Genomic DNA, 17839 nt, shown 5'->3' on the forward strand with positions numbered 1-17839 from the left:
CATACTGCATACTGAGACTATATGCCTTAATCATCTGTGTCAGTCCTCAACTTAACTGTCACAAATGAATGTTTCCAAATACCCGGTTTTCTGTGGTATTCTGTAGCACCTATCAGAAGTTTTAGAAAGATATCCTTTTCTGCCTTCACTAGGGAATAATCCAGTTCAGAAGCCTGTACTTAGGTAAAACTTAGTTCAATGAAAATTGGCCAGCGTTGATCAAATGATTCATTTGAATACATTTTCTGAAGGATCTAGCCCTTTTTCTGTTTACAAACAGATTTTGATTTTCATTCATTCATTTGCTTTTAAAAAATTTGTGAGCACATTTCAGGCAATGGATTATTCCCAAACTGTGACTGTAGCCTATTCGCTATCATTATTTGTGAGGTTTACCTGGCTGACTAAGTCACATGAGAGTGTTTTTCCTCACTAATTGGATGATTGAACCTTTTTAAGTAGGAAAAAAAAAAAACAAAAATGGTGAGCACTCTTCTTTATGTACAAATAGCCTTGGTCACTAGCAAATGTGGGTAGGGGTACAAAGAAACATTCATACAAACAAAAAACCCTTCACACACACACATGTTCATGAGACATGAATATAAGAGACAGAAACATGATTTCAACCAAAAAGCTGGTTGGAATTTAAATGTATGTTCATGAACACAGTTTTGGCTGCATATAACCAGCTTTTAGATTTTACCTTAGTAAGGAATTCAAGGCTGGGCCCTATGTTTGTAAGCTTCTTTTAAACCATCCCATACAATAAATTCTAGACAGAAGCACACTTTGGAAGGAGATATCCAAATCCTGAACTCATTTTTTTCCCCCGTCAAAACTTTCACTGAATTCAATGGGCATTGTAGCTGAGTAAAGGTTGAGTCAGGATTTAGCACCATGTCTGTGATCCTTAAGCTTCCCTTCCTGTAAAGGGCACAAAGGCCTGGATCTACAAAGGGACTCGTGAGTTGCAATGTCTAATTTCTGGGTACCTAGAAAAATCACAGGAACAACAGTGCAATCCACAAAGCCTGAGCTAGGTGTCGAGGCTCCCTGTACAATGTGCGGGGACAGATCGGCAGCTCAGAATGTGATCCATAAAAGCCAACGTGCTAGGCAAGGAGCCACCTAAACGAGCCCATGAGTGACGCTGATAAGGGTGAGTGTGTGTGCGCCATAAGCCCCGCTCTTCTCATATATAGGTGCTGAGTGTGGGCTGCAGGGAGGTGCTTATCTCTGCTAGCAGTCCACAGCTAGGAACCCCTCTCTGGGAGCCAGGTGACTTAGGTGCCTAAGTCATTTCTTGTGAGAAGGTGTTAGGTGCCTGCCTCAATCCACACACAACTGCCAGAGGAGTTAATGGGATGGGCATAGATAACTCCTGCCTGCTAATACTGGGGGACACACAATGTAAAAGGGGAGAGCACATGACAGCCCCACAGTGTTGCCTGTGGGAGGAACTTCCAGCCCCACCTCCTTGGGCCAGGGCAGCCAATCCCGCCGGCTCATAGGGAGCTGGGGCACAGGAGTGGGGAGCATGTGCCTCTGGGCCCAGCCCAGCCCCGGGGAGACTCACAGCACCAGTGTCTCCTTCGAGCTTGTGGACACTTCAGCAGGGGAGGCATGGGATATGGGCAATGCCTCTACTTCCAGCTGAGCAGAGGCCAGGGAACCTGCTCCTGGTGCCTTCTCCAATGACCCCCGGCCCTGCTCCCAGCCCGGGGACCACCGAGCTCTCCTCACCCCAGCAGAGTTATCTGCGGCAAGGAAGGGCTCTGTCTTTCTCCCGCTTCGTCTTCCCTGACACGATTCTGGCTCGCTTGGCTGCTTTCCCTGGCAGCTGAGCCCAGGCAGGGAGCAGAGGGGATGGGAAGCAGCTGTTTCTCATGTCTGCTATGGGTGGCTGCCTCTGCGGTTTGGTAGTTGCCTGAGAAAGGGCCTAGCTGGGAAGGTGATGGTGGCCCGTCCCCTCTGCTCCCCACCTGGGCCCAGCTGCTGTGGACAGGATCTGAGGAAGCTGGACAGGTGCTGGGGAGCGGGGGCCCTCTTCCTTGCTCAGCCCCTGTTCCCAGCAGCCAGGCCTTGGTGGGGATTGGAGGAGCCAGGCTGCTGCCACCTCCCCAGCCAGCAGGCTCTCTGACCCCACATGTCCCCCCAATGCAGCATATATGGCGGTGTGCAAGTACCTATGCCAACATTATAACTTTATCCAGTGGTTAGAGCACTCTCCTGAGAGGTGGGAGACCCCTGTTCAAATCCTTTGTTCCACTCAGGCAGAAGGGGTGAAACAAACCCAGGGCTCCTTCAGCACAGGTGAGTGTTATGACCACTGGGCTAAAAGTTGTAAGTGCTGCTGCTTCAATGGGACCCAATGCAGCAGCCACTTAGCATACCTAAAACTGGGATTTAAGTGTCTAAGTACCTTTTGTGAATATGAGCCAAACTCTCTTTATTTTGTCTCGCTCTAATGGAATAGCAAAAGGTCACTCTTCACCCCCTTATATTTATAATAGTGACTTAAACTTTTGGTCCAAGTAATTTAACAAAGTGATTGCCTATGATGGGATGCCTAACCCCACACAGGTGATGAAAAGGTGAACATGGGATAGGGAGGCCAATGCTGCTTGCCTCTGGAGGCTGTGGTTGGCCTAATTAATGATGAAACCCAGCTGGGGAGGGGCTGGATAGACAGAGGAAGGTTAGACCAGAAGGGGGCTACAGGGAGAACCTCTGTAGTCACTTTAATAGGGAGTAAAGAGACCTGTAGGGAAAAGGAAAGCTTTTGCGGGATAAGTGGCAAGGCTGGGTAGGAAGAAGTCTGGTAGAGTGAACCTTGACTGCCTGTCTTAGGGTCTTTTTGGACTGGAATCCCAAGTAGAGGGTGGGTCTGTGTTCCCTTACCAGCCACCGTGGAAGATGGCATAAATCTCCTGACAAAAAGGGATACAGACTTGTGAGAGCCCTGAGTAAAAGGATGACTGGGCCACTAGGCTCAGATGGAGAGATTGGACACTTGTTTCTATTATCCTAAAAGGAGAGAGATTTTTTAAAGTGACTTGACTGGAGGGCCACATCAAAAGAAGCCACAGACCAGATGGTGCAACACAGGACAGACCTGCTATGCCGGACCCAGCTGTGAGGGGGTGCTGTAGCGGTGAGTCCTCCCCTCTACAGTGCTGTGATCTTTTGAGATTTCTGTCTGTTCTCCCTGTGGGTCATCGAAGCATTACTACTGCTAGAAGCCTTTGCCTTTGATCCACTTTTGATATGAATTGAATAAGTTAGAGGATTGTAGCAGTGACATAATTTTATAGATATCACTCCATAGACAATGTAATTACAGGGTCAGATATGATCTGCTGTTTAATGAGGATTAGCAATATAGGGATACCAAAGTATATGGAGGAAGCAAACTGATTTCTTCCTTGGTGTGTGAAGAATACTGTATGATAAAGAAGCAGGGACTCCTATTGTCCCTCAACATGAAGTCTAAAACACTGAAAATGTCTGGTGATGGAACAGACAGATTTCCCCCCCCCCCCCCCCCAACACACACAAACTTTTTCCATGGAGCTGTAGAAATTAATTTCTTTTGAGCATTAAACTTTGCAGCTTCTGGCACCCAAAAGAGTCTTGACTAAAACTGAAATAAGCAGCCATCCATGGTGCCGAAGGAGAAACACGCAGATGTGGACTTCATCTTCCACAAAGACATCTCCCTTAAATGTAAAATAGCTACTGTCACTTTGTCACCGACTACCTGACTAAGTATTTATACACACAGAAGCAGAGTTTGACCTTAGGCCTTGCTATTCATGATGTTACTGTCTCAGTCCAACAGTGCAATCAGAAGCAGGAGTATTTCTGTTAGCATCTTTTGTTTGAAGCCAAATCTTTAATGTTTGTGAAGATATCTGATCAGATTTATATTTTTCTATATCTGAGCCTCATATAGAGGACTGTAACCTAGTCTTAGTTAGGGAAATCAAACCTTTGAGATCAACCCTGCCCTAGGTGCATGCACAATGCAACTGCCATCTAGAAGAGGATCCTTGTGCTGTTGAAACATGAACACCACTTGCATGGAGGCTTTGAGTGCCTCAGGATCTGTGAAATGCAAATTAATCTGTCTTAAATGCTTCACAAATGCTGAATAATTCTTGTTACAGGGAAAACTGTGTACATGTGTGTCCAATATCTACTGGAACTGTAAAACTGCACCCCAAGTGCATCTAACAGTTAGCATACCCAGTGACTTTATGTTCAGTGTGATGCCCCAGATTTTTCTGCTTTAGACAGATCTGTTTCTCTCCTCTTCTGAAGAGTATGTCCTAGCCAGAACAGTGGAGGTAATACTACTTTATTTATACTCGATACTGAGCCTGTATCAGGAAGCTTTTTCCTTGTAGAATATTTCAAGCCAAGTTTTTGGAATTACTAAATTAAGCTAAAAGAAAAGGAGTACTTGTGGCACCTTAGAGACTAACGAATTAAGCTACTAAGTTTGATCACCTATTTTTCTATTTGAGTGCTTCCCATAATTCTTAATGAAGAACAAACATTGGGCATTAAAGCATAATAAACGTCTGATCACTACAAGCATTGGAATTGGAAAGTTTCAAATCTTGTGTATGTTTTAGAACTTAAAACAACACTGGCTAACAATTAAACCAAATAACCAAAAATTTTTAAAAATGCCCATATAACCAACTTTGAAATATTTTGATTTTTTTTATGCTTTCTAAAGGCAAATTTGAACTTGTTAGTTTTTCTTTGTATTATTAAACTAGGCGCCTGGTAGGATATAACACTAAGGTCTTAGTTTTAAAAAATGTACATGCACAACTGCATGTGCAAAAATGTTAGTGTGGTTGTGTGCCTTATTGGCATAAACAACTTTGATGTTTGCATGTTCAGTTATGTATCTCAGTGCCAATACGGGTACACATACACCTCACTTGATCCACAATCACAAATTAAGAATGCAAAATTGCACACTATTTCTGAAAGTCCTAAAAAACAGTCCCTGTCCCCAATAAAAACAGCCATCAGTCTTTTCCACTGAATGGAGATATTTAACTAATGACAGGTCCAAACAGCCTGAGTAATTAATATAATACTCTTAAGCATCTAAATTGAGAACACCTATATGGTAGACTTCTAGTTTCTCATTTAAAGTTTTGGAAAATGATATACCAAAACACTTCGGATTTATGTTCTGTCATTATGTAACCACACATGTTATAAATTCTTATCAAACAACAGATATTTGATTGAAATCGAGCTCACTGCAGGAGAAATTGATTCATATGGGTTAAGGCCTTGCTAAATGAAGTTCAAGGTATTATTTCAATTTTAGCTTCCTCACCCACTGGCTCCAGTAATTTCCCTTCCCTGGAAACAACCAATGTATTTAGGGCAAAAAAGTAATTAATCTCTATGGAACCTATTCTGAGAGGTCATAGCTAACTGCAGTTTTACACACTTTTGCAGCAGCTCATTTAGGTGGATTACTCCTCGTCTTTGATCTCTTGGATCATGGGAAAGTCAAAGGCAGCGAACAAAACCCTCACAAAAAAAACACTTATAGGTGACTGAAACTGGCCTCTGCAGTGCAACAGTATAGGTGGCATTACTGGGCAGATTGGGAACATGAGGGAACAGAGCTAAAAATGCACTGCACTCCAGCAACCCTTGACTAGTGAATTGATCCATTAGGGATGGCCCTAGCCACCATAATAGTTTAGAGCAGCCTAAGGATCAAGGGGGAGGGCTACATTAGCAGGAGCTAGACCTGGTGAGTGGGCTTGTCTGTTTACATTTTTAATAATTGATACGAAAACACTTCAGATTTAGACTTTGAAAGTGTCTGTTTCTGCTTTTTCTTTCTCATCTTGGTTTCCTTTAACTGAAGCTTTGGAGGAACGTACAGTAGCATTATTACATTTATCTGAAGTTTATCAGCATGACTTGCAGGACTTTCACTGCAGGTCTTACTAAAGGCAAACTCCTCTCTGACTTCAGTGGGGAAACGGCTACATGCACATATCCTTGATTACTGTTTGGATTAATGTACAAAAATGGCAATACTAGATATAAAATTCTACACTTATTCAAACCATTAACTTCTAAACTATATGCCAGTGCATTATATAAGCATTGCTCAGGTTTTGCTAATTCTTATTGTCCACCAATACTCCATCTCTTCATGCTTCATTCACAAGTCTATCTATAAATGGGGCCATTGTATCTCGTGATACGTACAATTTGTTACAAAGGTTAAAATTAAAAGAGAAATTTATACGGAAGAGGTAAAACCCCTGAACTTGAAATATTTGTAGTGCGTATAGTGCCAGCCCTAAAAAAGGTTTCTTACTATCTGTAAACAGAGAATTTACAGTGCCTCTGCGCATCATTGATGCAATGAGTATATTGAGGTTTGATTAAGTTGGATATGGAAATTAAAACTTGGCTTTATATTCAAGAGGGTAGCTCACACAGTGTGATCCTGTGACATCCAGTTTTCTGTTTACCCCTAAGGCTGGTGCTGCAATGACTTCAAGGTTTGATGGTGTCTCTTTTTTTTAAGTTGTTGAGCAGCAGGCTAATAGCTGCACAGCATGATGCAAAGACAGCAGAAAACAGGGGAATCAGATGTGAATATATTCCCCACAGATCTCCTGCTAGGATGGAGCTAACTAACCAGTGCTTTAGTGTTCAGATCTAGTCTACTCACACAGAGGCTGCTTTGATTCTCTGCCCACCCTGCCTTATTGTACTCTTTCTGATTAAATGGCAGGTTTCAGAGTAACAGCCGTGTTAGTCTGTATTCGCAAAAAGAAAAGGAGTACTTGTGGCACCTTAGAGACTAACCAATTTATTTGAGCATGAGCTTTCGTGAGCTACAGCTCACTTCATCAGATGTACACCGTGGAAACTGCAGCAGACTTTATATATACACAGAGAATATGAAACAATACCTCCTCCCACCCCACTGTCCTGCTGGTAATAGCTTATCTAAAGTAATCCTCAGGTTAGGCCATTTCCAGCACAAATTAAAGACACTGTCACAAATAAATCATGACTTCTGGCATAAGAACTTGGATTCCTAATGAGGTTGTCATGTTTGGGAAAATAAGACTAACAAAAAATAAGTTTTCTTTCCATGTCTGTTTTCCCCCCTTACTTATCTTTATATAAAGGTTGGATTACTAATTGTAAAGACTGTTTTGTTAATGCCCATTTTTCACTTATTTGGAAGCTGCCTGCTCATGTGCCTCCACTTTTCCCCTCCACTTTAGCAGCTACTAGTGACATGTGGCCCATAATAAGAAGACAAATTCCTAAAACAGAATTTTTCTTATGTATAAGAGCTAAATCGCACAATTACATGTCCAAGTAATGGAGTTTGTGTAAACAGACTGGAAAAGCTATTAAACGACCATCCTTCATTCTGTGTACGCTCAAGTGCCTGTTGAAGTCACGGGGAATTCTGGGAGCACAAGGTTGTGCAGGAGGAGATCACAACTCTCACACAGATTTCAAAGTGAATAGTTGGCATTCTGGTAACATACAGTACGTCCTCTTTAATGCCTCATTGGATATTAATTTTTGAATGTATCTGTTCCCCATATTTTGTGCACTGATGGCCAAATCCAGAAAACTATTCAGGCGAAATCCCCTCTGACTTCCATGGGAGGCTAGCCTGAGACCAAGTGAAGGGTTTGGTGCTGAGTTTGGCTGACAAGGAGGTGTCAAAGGTGTTGACTCGGTGACTTGTGGTTGAGATTGTAAAGCATTACTGTCCATCTTTAGCCATTGTTGCATAGCTGTGCCTTGTATTAAAAACAGAACTAAAATAGTGAACTGCATGTTCCATGCAGGCCAAATTCTGGATCGGTTCTAGCCCATTTACTGTTTATGAAGTGTCGTGTATAGGCAAGGCTTGCTTGTACCTCTGCGTGCAAGTAGAGATAACGTACTGGCTTTAAATGTCTGGATTAAACTGGAAGATTCTGCTCCTGTGCAGCCCCTAACATAGACATTTTATAAGCACCTGATTTGTACCAGGAACACAAGTAATCTCTGGGTGCCTGACCGTAGGAGCACATTGTGGGTCAGACAACATACTTGCTGAAATAAGGACCGCATCTCCAGTGACATCAGAGGCCCTGGCCTGGAATGCCCCTCCAAAGCTTCTGTCACACACTCTGAGCTTGGAGAACAGCCAGAACTAGAGCCGTGTGCTTTCCCTTGAGCCACAGCTGTTCAGGTCTGGGCCTATATGCAATGCCGAGCCAGAATTATCCATTGAATAAACCATTTTGCACAGTATAGCCCTGTTACAATGTTGATGTTCTCATATATGTCAGGCAGAACGATGAAGAAGATCCTTGCCCTTGAAGCTTTTGAATTTAAAGAGAAATTATATTTACAACAATCATCTAATCTTTTCTTCAGTAAATTTTTAAAGTTTTCTGTTTTCAGCTGAGAATTTTGAGTAAAGTTGAAGGAAGCAAGTTAAAGGCGTTTCATGAATAAGTGCAGTGATTTAAAGATTCAGACCACCTCTAAGGCTGTTATATAATCTACCTCTCCCTCTCGGAGATGCAGGACCAGTGTTCTGACTCTACAATTGCAGAAGTAAAAAAGTACCTGATATAGAGGCATGCAGATGCTATCAATCCATTCCAACTGCAACCTGGGTAGTTCATCTTTCCTGTTCCGATCAAAAATAGCCTGAATGGAGACAGGGGGAAAAGTGTTTTTCTTTATTACGCTAGCATATTTTACTGGTGCTTTATCCAGCACTTTGGAACTATGGTCAAACTGTTACAAACTGAACAATTCATTACAAAAATCAGTGTTTACAGTCTTCCTAGCCCTTTGTCTAGGATGAAAAATCAACTGTTTTTATTTTCAGCTCTGTGTTTATGAAATTTGTAAGTTGAATGTGACTGTTTATCTAATAGTATCCTAGTGGAAACCGAAGATGGGATCCCAAGAGCTCACTTAAAGAAGAGAGAGAGTAGAATTTTTTGTGGGATTTTGAAAACTTTAACCTGGACTCTTAAGTAATGTAGGTATTTCTAAAAATCCCATTCTTTTTTCCATGTAGTCTGTTTTGTAAGCTTACTGCAAGAAAATTACCTTGTTTGGACAGTCACAGGATACCACTTTGTCTTCCTGATCGATCAACTTCTCTAGATTCACTAGCAGTATCCACATGTTTATTTCTTTTAGCTGACCTGTGTTATGACCGAATCGTTAAACATTTCGGTTACTGCTACTGTAGCTTTTTAGGAACTCCCATTATTCAAATTGTAACACTCTGATTTTGGCCCTTATCCCTCAGACTTTACACTTTGTATACTCCATAATTAGTTCCAAGGAGGACTGATTTAAATCAAACCTGATTAAAATACAAATTTTTAATCATGATTTAAATCAGCAAGGAGGTAACCTTGATTTAAATCATTGATTTTAATTGTCCTGCATTTGTACTTTTTGGCTCTTTTCCTAAAGAGAGGTTGGTTGATATTAGTTGATAATTAAAGCTCATTGATCTACAGCTAAATATAGCCTTCACACTAAATTTGGTGCATCTTTTTGCTCATGAGGAAGATACAGTATATATACTTATTAAAGCAATTATATAGCTTAATTTAAACTTATTCATTGCTTAATTTCTACATTTTTATTATATTAGAAAATGGTGAATGATGCATTTCTCATTTACCAGATTAAAATTTTACTTGTGATTTGTGTCAAGCTCTACTTGGATGGAAATTCAAATGCAATTAAAAATCCACAAAACCAGCAGTTTGTTTTTTAATTGAACAAACCTACCTTAAGTGCTGGATACACAAGAAAAGAAAAAAATGATCAAAACATGTTTTGCATTTAAAACTGTTTCCTTAAACAAAGGATGTATTGTGTGTAGTTAATGAATTGATGTGATTATTTCTGGTCATCATATGGTTTAAGACTTTAGAACTCCTCTATCCTCACACCTAGTTTTTTATTAATAAATTGGAAGAGTAAAACAAGCTTTCCTCCCCCGCCCCCTTCAACTCCCAGTTGATTTCTTAACTTTGAATGAACTAGTTATGGGACTGAATTTGTTGAACAAACTGAACTGAAGAAAGTATCTGCTCTCTCTGCACTCGCAGAAGAGGCTACTGCTATCAAAAGTTGGTTTAGCAATTCAACAAACTTTGGTTTTAGGTCCCTAGCCAGTGATTTCCACCAGACAAATGGTTTGATTTTTAAAGAAAGTTGGCAGCATGCATGTACTACTTAATATTGTTTGTATTTAATTTAAATGACTTTAATAGATGTTTGCAGAGTTGTAGCCATGTTGGTCCCAAGATATCAGAGACATACCGTGGGTGGGGTAATAGATTTTATTAGACAAACTTCTATTGGTGAGAAGCTACACAGAGCTCTTCAGGTCTAGGAAAGGCACTAAGAGTGTCAAAGCTAAATACAAGATTGAACAGATAGTTTAGCATACATCGTTAGATATTTACCTCCCCCACCTGGTTTCTTTAATAGATGCAGTAAGTTTGGCCTTTAATATAGACTGTTTTAAATAGGTTTATTTTTAAAAATAAGCCTGTACTTTTATTTAACATCAGGGTTTTATTTAACTACATTATTTTTTTTTCATTTTCATTCTGTTTTTAATCAACTCTGATTAGTTCACATTGGCTCAACCCATCCCCAGCCCAAGTAACTTGTCTTGACACTGAGAATGCCATGGGGGAAAGAGGAGGGGTAGAATTTTTCTTCCAGGCCTTAGAGCAGGAGTGGACCCATATTGTGGGCACTACCCCATCTTACTGGCTGGAGTAGGCACCACAGCCTCAGTGCCTTCCCTGTGTTGGGAAGAAAGCCCCGAGGACATGCACAATAGCATATCCCCCTTCCCCTCTTTCTAAAGCTGCTGCATACAGCTTTTCCAGAGCCCTCAGGAGCTCTCCTAAGGTATACATACGTGCACATGGTCCCAGCACCCTGTTCATACACCCCGCCCTGCTACTTCAGCGAGGTGGGTTCTACTATATTAAGCAGTCTCCATGTCCATTTTATGACCAAAATGCACATTTCCTGATATGGCCTGGATTCATTTTTAATATTGCTGATGCTAGGGCATTTGCATGAAATGCTCCAAGGCATTAGAATTCCCTGCTATTTGAAGATAGTAAAATGTGTTTTAAAAGTAAAATTTATTTTCTGTTACAGTGGGACTTCATTAGTGTGTGGAGCACGCTTTCACTTCTGGATGCATTCTGTGAAATGCACTAAATACGTATGATATGGAATGGTACTTTGTTATTTCAGGCTAGATTTGGTCCAAGGCACTAGCATTGTTATTGCTATGGCTGATTAACTGATAATCTACTGTACCAGAGCTACCTTTGTACTTATGTACTTGGGAAGGTGTACACAGAGAACTACTACAGGAGAGAAATTCATTATCTTCTCAGGATCCTCTAGCTTAATGTACAAAGTTGTAAACCATGCTGAATCAGCTCACAGTGATCAAAAGTCACTGAGTCAGATCCTCAACTGGTGTAAATTGCTGCAACTCTATTGACCTCAGTAGAGCTATGCTGATTTATACAAGCTGAGGATCTAGCCCAGTGAGTACTTACCACATAGCAGCATCAAAGTGACAACTCGTATGAGTAGGTTGGACCATTTTCTTGAAGTATCAGCTGTATGCAGAATTATATGCAGATTAAGACGTCCAATCTCTGTTTTTATATTCTTGAATGGCTTCAACTTGAACTCCTTAGAGCTTAGAACTCCTGTCTGTCTGTCTCTTTCTCTGCCTCCCCCCCAGCATGAGTCTGCTTTCGAGATACTTAAGTGGGAAGGTCCTCTCTTTGCATCTCCCACTGCAAATATTTAATAGGGTGGGTTTTTTGGTCACTCTTCCTCTTTGCAGTTTCCTTTGGCACTTTATACCTTTTCATGTGTCTTATCTAGATTTGTATATGATGTAGAGACCATCCCAAATAACCCTACAATGATGGTGGTAACGTTACTTGTAGGCGTACAGAAACAATTCCTCAAAGGATACAGGGATACATCACACAATACTGATGTCAGAAATGTCACACTGTAACACAAATGAAGTAATTATGCTTTCTAGTAATGTGACTTCTGGTGTGAATATTGCATCTTGAATATTGTACTCAGTGCTGTTGTAAAATGAGTTGACCATCTAAACCTTGGGATATGTACAGCACATAGTGAGTAAGGGCTTGATTCAAAGCCTATTGAAGTAACTGGGAGGTATCTTTCCATTAATTTCAATGGACTTTGGATCAGGCCCTAAATATCACTGCCAGATTCCAGTGGTAGTCTGTCCATATCTCTTATGTATTTCTTCTCATGAAACCCACTTGCTTCTCTGAATTAAAGCAGTTACCAGAAAACAATTTTCCTCCTCCGCACACAGGTAGCTAGTTTAAAAGTAATGATAAACTTACTGAAGGAGTGAGTTTGAGTTCAGATCTCTCTCTGTCTCCTTGTTCAAAGAACTCGCTGGTTACCAATTCAGCTGCCTAAAATATAATCACACTAAAGATTAAGGTTCATGTTAGCTATTTGAAAGAATCACAGATTTATTGCTTATAGCCCCTAATTATAAATTCCTTGGTAGTCCCATTCATGTGTTTACAGTAAGGCAATGTTTAACTATGTTGTTGAGGTTAGATCTCAAGCATGGGACACTGCAGGTATATTCATATCTATATCTCTGTAGTCATGTTCCAAAAACACATTCTGATTTCCTTTTTGATGCCTGTCAATGATCAGTCAAACTGGAACAGCATGTAACTTATGCATCTGAGAATAGAATAGATGGTTATAAATTTTATATGCCCACGTGGAACTATCTTTGTAGAAAGACTTTGTGAAGTGTACATGAGCACTCTGGGTGCTGGCACGACTGCCTCTGAAAACTCTTGAGTTGTTAGAGAAACAAAGCTCATCGGTAAATTCTGGGTTAGCTAAACTTAATGTGAAACCCTAAGACTTTCTTCACCCAGTTTTGTTTTTCTGTACTATACATATCCTATGCCACTCTAATTACTGTAGCATCTAAATATGAACACAGATTAAAATTGTCATTTGATTAAATGTAAGAATGGTGGCATTGACTTTTGGAACGGTATTATACTCTTTTTGCAAGACTCCATGAAGCTGCCTTCATTTCTGACAATGGTATGTGTTACTTGGAAGGATGCAGTATTCAAAACAAGATTATTTTTGAAAACACTGGAAGCCTAAAGAAACCAGTAAAGCCCAGACAGCAAGTGACTTTAGTATAAACAGCAGCTTTAACTAAATGCACTTGCTGTCATGCACAGCCAAAAATATGTAGCTATTGAGATAAAGGTATGTTTCTAAATAACAAAAAGCGTAGAAACTCAGGCTGACCTTCTGTTCTTAACTCCTCCTGTTGCGCTACTTACTTTTTTTTTTCTGAGGTACACTGATAAGAAACCATTTCATATGCAATACCAAGGCACAAAAGGGTGAACTAAGGATAGAATTTGCACCTCAGAATAACTCTAAATTTCCTGGTCTAACATTGAAATGCAAGATTGCTTATGCAGTCACTTGTACAGGCTATCAACAATCATCAGATCTTAAATTTGCTACAACTTAAAAATGAGTCACAATTGAAAGCATGTGAACTGAAATTATAAAATGATTTAAAATCTTCAGCTAAGTTAAGAATAATTACCTGCAGAATCTTATTGCACAGTTTGGAATGACTTTTTCTATATGGAGCCCCATCGTGTCAATAAAATCATGGATTTATACACCGTGCATAGGCTGTTAAATTATTCCAAACTGCAATTAAGGGCTTTCCAAGTATCTTCTATATGAATAATCAATATGTACTTGTCTCCTTTCCTCCTGCTCTCTTCAACATTCTATCTCTGTCTCCTTTTGTATGTCTTGTCCCTCTCCTAATCTTTTGGAGTGTTTGTCCTTTGCACTTATTCTGTAAATCCCTTCCACTTATGTATTTTTGTCCACCTCTCTCCCTTCTCAGGACGACTCCTCCTCCAGGTGAGGTTTAGGGTCAACAGATTTCCCCATTCTGTGGCCTCATTAGTGTGTGTATTTACTTTTATCTTGAAAAACTCAACCAGATGATGCCTTTAATGCTCCTAGACTGGATTTTTAATACAAAATATATGTTAGGTCACAAGGGAAGGTTCAGCTGCAGCATTTGGAAGTCATAAGAAAAAATAGTTGGTTTTACATTTCAGTGGATGACCCTGGATTTCAGTATTGATCTCCCATAGCCCAAAACTCATTCAAGAAGCGCTAAGCAGATCCTGACTCTTGATACCATAGGAAATAGAAAAGCTAATTTGAAACTGAGGAATGCCACAAGCTGCAGCCATAGCTGAGGTGGGATTGAAGAGTCTTGGGACCTGAAACTTTTGTCCTGCAGTGGGAGAAACTTCCACTGATTTCCATGAGTTACTTGTAAACTGCATCGGGGAATAGAAGCTCTGGAAGGAGATGGATACCAAAATGCTTTTTAAAATATGAGAGAAACATTAAAATTATTCACCAGATATTCCCATATGTTAAACACAGCATGAGCAGAATTCAAAATACCAAATAGCTGTGCAACTTTGCTGTTAAAAAAAACCCCAAAACTTATTCAATAATTATACTAACACTCTAGACCATGAACGGCATCTGTGCTGATTAAACCCTTATCACACACAGGATGGATGTTTTGCAATTGAGGTAATGCATCAATAGTACCTCATCACCTTCCAACCAGAGACCCTCTTTGTCCATCCCCAAGAAAACTGGCTTCTTTCCATTTTGCTTCCTCTCACCTAGCCTCTATCTTCCAGTCCACTGTCTTTTAACTTGTGGAGATCACTAGTCCCATCAAACTCACTCATGCCACTTACCCACTTTACATTGTCAGTGGCCCATCTCCTAGATGCCTTCTGCTGCTGGATATTCCTCCCAAGCTTCATCTCCCAACATGTACTGCCTTCTACCTACATTTTATTCACTGAGGTACGGTTGGGAACTGATAGTAGGGGAGATGCCTCATGCCAGTGATTGAGGCTGGGGGTGGAGGGCAAGGAAAATTTCTGGCAGTGGTGAATGGATGGCTATGGTCAGGGCTCTTGGATGAGGCCAGTCTTTGACCTAGCCAGCCTTCCAGCTACAGGACTTTCTCATCCTATAGTGACTTGTCCCACCAAACCCTAAATGTCAATGAGTGCCCAGGTATTCTATACATTTCTCAGGACCACACTCAGCACTGCAGTTTTTTTTCTGAGTAAGGAATGCTGAATAGGGCTTTAAAACTGCATCTTGTAATGTTAAGCCGTGGCTGAGATAAAGAAATCTGCTAACTAGACTAAAAAATGCATATCCTATATCCATTAGGACATGTGCGTCAATTGGCAGTCCCTGTTGGTGTTCCATATTTAGGACAAATTCTGCTATTGTCAATTGGTTATAGAATTTTGTACATTGTAAAAGGTAACTTGGGTTTACCTAAAGGAAAAAATGTTTGCAATGTGGAGGGTGGTGTGGTGTGTTGTTTTTTTTTTTTTTAAAGGTCCATTTTTTGTATGGAGTTAAAAGGTTAATAGATGAGAGGATATAAAATAAGATATCTTTGGGTACCTAAATATTGCTCAGCAGCAACAAGCAAAGGAAAAGATTGTGCAATAAGCCCTGCCTTGCAGAAACCCTTTGCTCCATTTTTTTTAAACTGCATTAATACTGCTGTAAATTGACTGCTGTTTTGCTCCCTTGTAAGTCAGGGCCCTGGGAATATTGTCCTACTAATATCGCCTCTTCCCAGCCCTGCTATTAATCATGACTTGCCTGTCTTGAAATCTCCCACGGTTTGGTCACAGCTCCGAGGTCACAGGCTGTCATTAGCATTGATCTGAAAAACAGAAATGAACAATACAGACTGAATAAACCTTTGTTGTATTTCTAAACAAATCTGCCCTGAATGCATAAATAAAAAGTCAGAATTAGCACCTTTTTCCTCTGGAAGAAACAGCAGCACTGTTTGAAATTTCAACCATCAACATATTTTTATATCCACATTATACCTACGAAGTCTAACATAATATAGATAATGCATAAGATTGAAAATGTATTGTGTGCTAGAAAAGAAATGTGTGTCACTACAGACAAATCACTAATTTTGTTACTATTTGTACTTCTAACTGGTGATGATTATACTGTATAATGCAGCATGTTCTTTACCAGGATGTAAGTAAGGGAGTTGTTATATAATCATACAGACTGGATTACTCTGTCTACTTATAATTGGTTGCTGTAGCAAGAGAACCTATAATCATGAGAGGCATTCCAGACACTGTTTCAGCAGTTTCTACTGCTCATCTTCTATAAAAAATTAAGATTTATAAGGGCTACCCTGCTTCACTGTAGTTTAATATCTGGCTACAACTGTTTGATACACATTAGAAGGAACTATTCAGCTGTAGAAAGCATTTATGTACAGTACATGATGCAGATAAAAGTATAATGCTTACATGAAGAACAGGGACACTGAAAATGAAGCATCTAATATATTGCCCAAATCTAAAATTAGGGATGGGTGAAATGGCCCATACCTCCGTCCTCAAACACCAAAATGAAACAGCTGAAATTTCAGAAAGGTTAAGTCAACACATATGGGTGCAGGTACATGCCCAGATGACATCTGTCTCCCTTGTACCCTAGCCGCCTCTGCCCTCCTTCCTCAGTCTTTGCTGAGATCTTGGCTGAGGTGGGCTCTCAGAATGTGGCCAACCTGCTAGGTTGCACTGCTATCCTCAAACCTTTCACCAGTTGGCAACTCTTCGGGGCTAATGGAGTGCATTGCATTTGCAAGTCCCAAACTGAGGAGCCGGCGGGGTAAAGGGAAATTCAGCCAGGGAAAGAGGCATCAAAGAGAGAGGGGAAGAGGGGCCACAAGGTCCAGACTGAAGTGGAAGATCAACCAAAATGTGGAGCGTTATTTTGTTTGAGAACTCTTCAACCCTTTTGCTCTTTTATCAGTGGGCAAAAGAAAAGAAAATATCTGATTGGGTTGGGAGAAGTGAGAAGAAAGATGGGTGAGGGAGGAGCAAGGTAGGATGGACTCATGGCTCCTCCTCTCCTGCTGGCTTTTGGAACTGGGGTTTGATAGAAGTAGATTCAAACAGAAACTGCTCCAGGAGCCCTTGCTCCCCTACCCAGGGCTGTGCTTTATAGTCACCATGTGGCCCCATATTTGATATTGATTACAAAACACTTAGTTTGCAGTAATATAGAAAGCCTTGTTTTAAAATAACTATCTGTATTCCTGACATTGACCTCCTTAAACAAATTGTGGTTATAACCCAAAGTAATAGGAAAGCAAAGGGATGACTCACTTACCGAAATATTTCTCGATGGCTTTTGACATTCCAATTGTAATTGCCTTTGCTAACAAGTTCAAAAAACTCAGTCCGCCTCCTGCAACAAAACACATAATCAAGAGGAACAAGCAGAAACTTCTGGAGCTATTGTGATATAAACACAGTTTCTGTGAGGACACAAGATCACTGTACCTCCTGCATTAATGTTAGAAAATGTTAAGTTGACAAGCTATTTAAATGAACCATTTTAATTTTGAAATATGCCTTATAACTGCCTAGCACCATCAGAGGTTTCTGATAATAGATGTACATACATCACTAAATCGCACCTCAATTCTCAGTGTTTTATGGAAGGATGAAATGTTTTGCCTGTAACAGCATATAGCTAATAGGGCCATATG

The 17839-nt window shown here is 40.4% G+C and overlaps 1 protein-coding gene across 1 annotated transcript in view; it reads right to left on the minus strand.

Moving 5' to 3' along the window:
- PDE11A (phosphodiesterase 11A) overlaps nucleotides 1–17839 on the minus strand; it is a 213652-nt gene that overhangs the window by 7286 nt on the left and 188527 nt on the right. The window contains exons 16-19 of the mRNA XM_077830269.1: nucleotides 17458–17535; nucleotides 15903–15970; nucleotides 12507–12577; nucleotides 8659–8742 (exon numbers count right to left, since the gene is read on the minus strand). Of these exons, the coding sequence (XP_077686395.1) occupies nucleotides 8659–8742; nucleotides 12507–12577; nucleotides 15903–15970; nucleotides 17458–17535 (301 nt within the window). The remainder of the gene's footprint in view (nucleotides 1–8658; nucleotides 8743–12506; nucleotides 12578–15902; nucleotides 15971–17457; nucleotides 17536–17839) is intronic.

This window comes from Eretmochelys imbricata, chromosome 11 (assembly GCF_965152235.1).
Source record: "Eretmochelys imbricata isolate rEreImb1 chromosome 11, rEreImb1.hap1, whole genome shotgun sequence".
NCBI lineage: Eukaryota > Metazoa > Chordata > Testudines > Cheloniidae > Eretmochelys > Eretmochelys imbricata.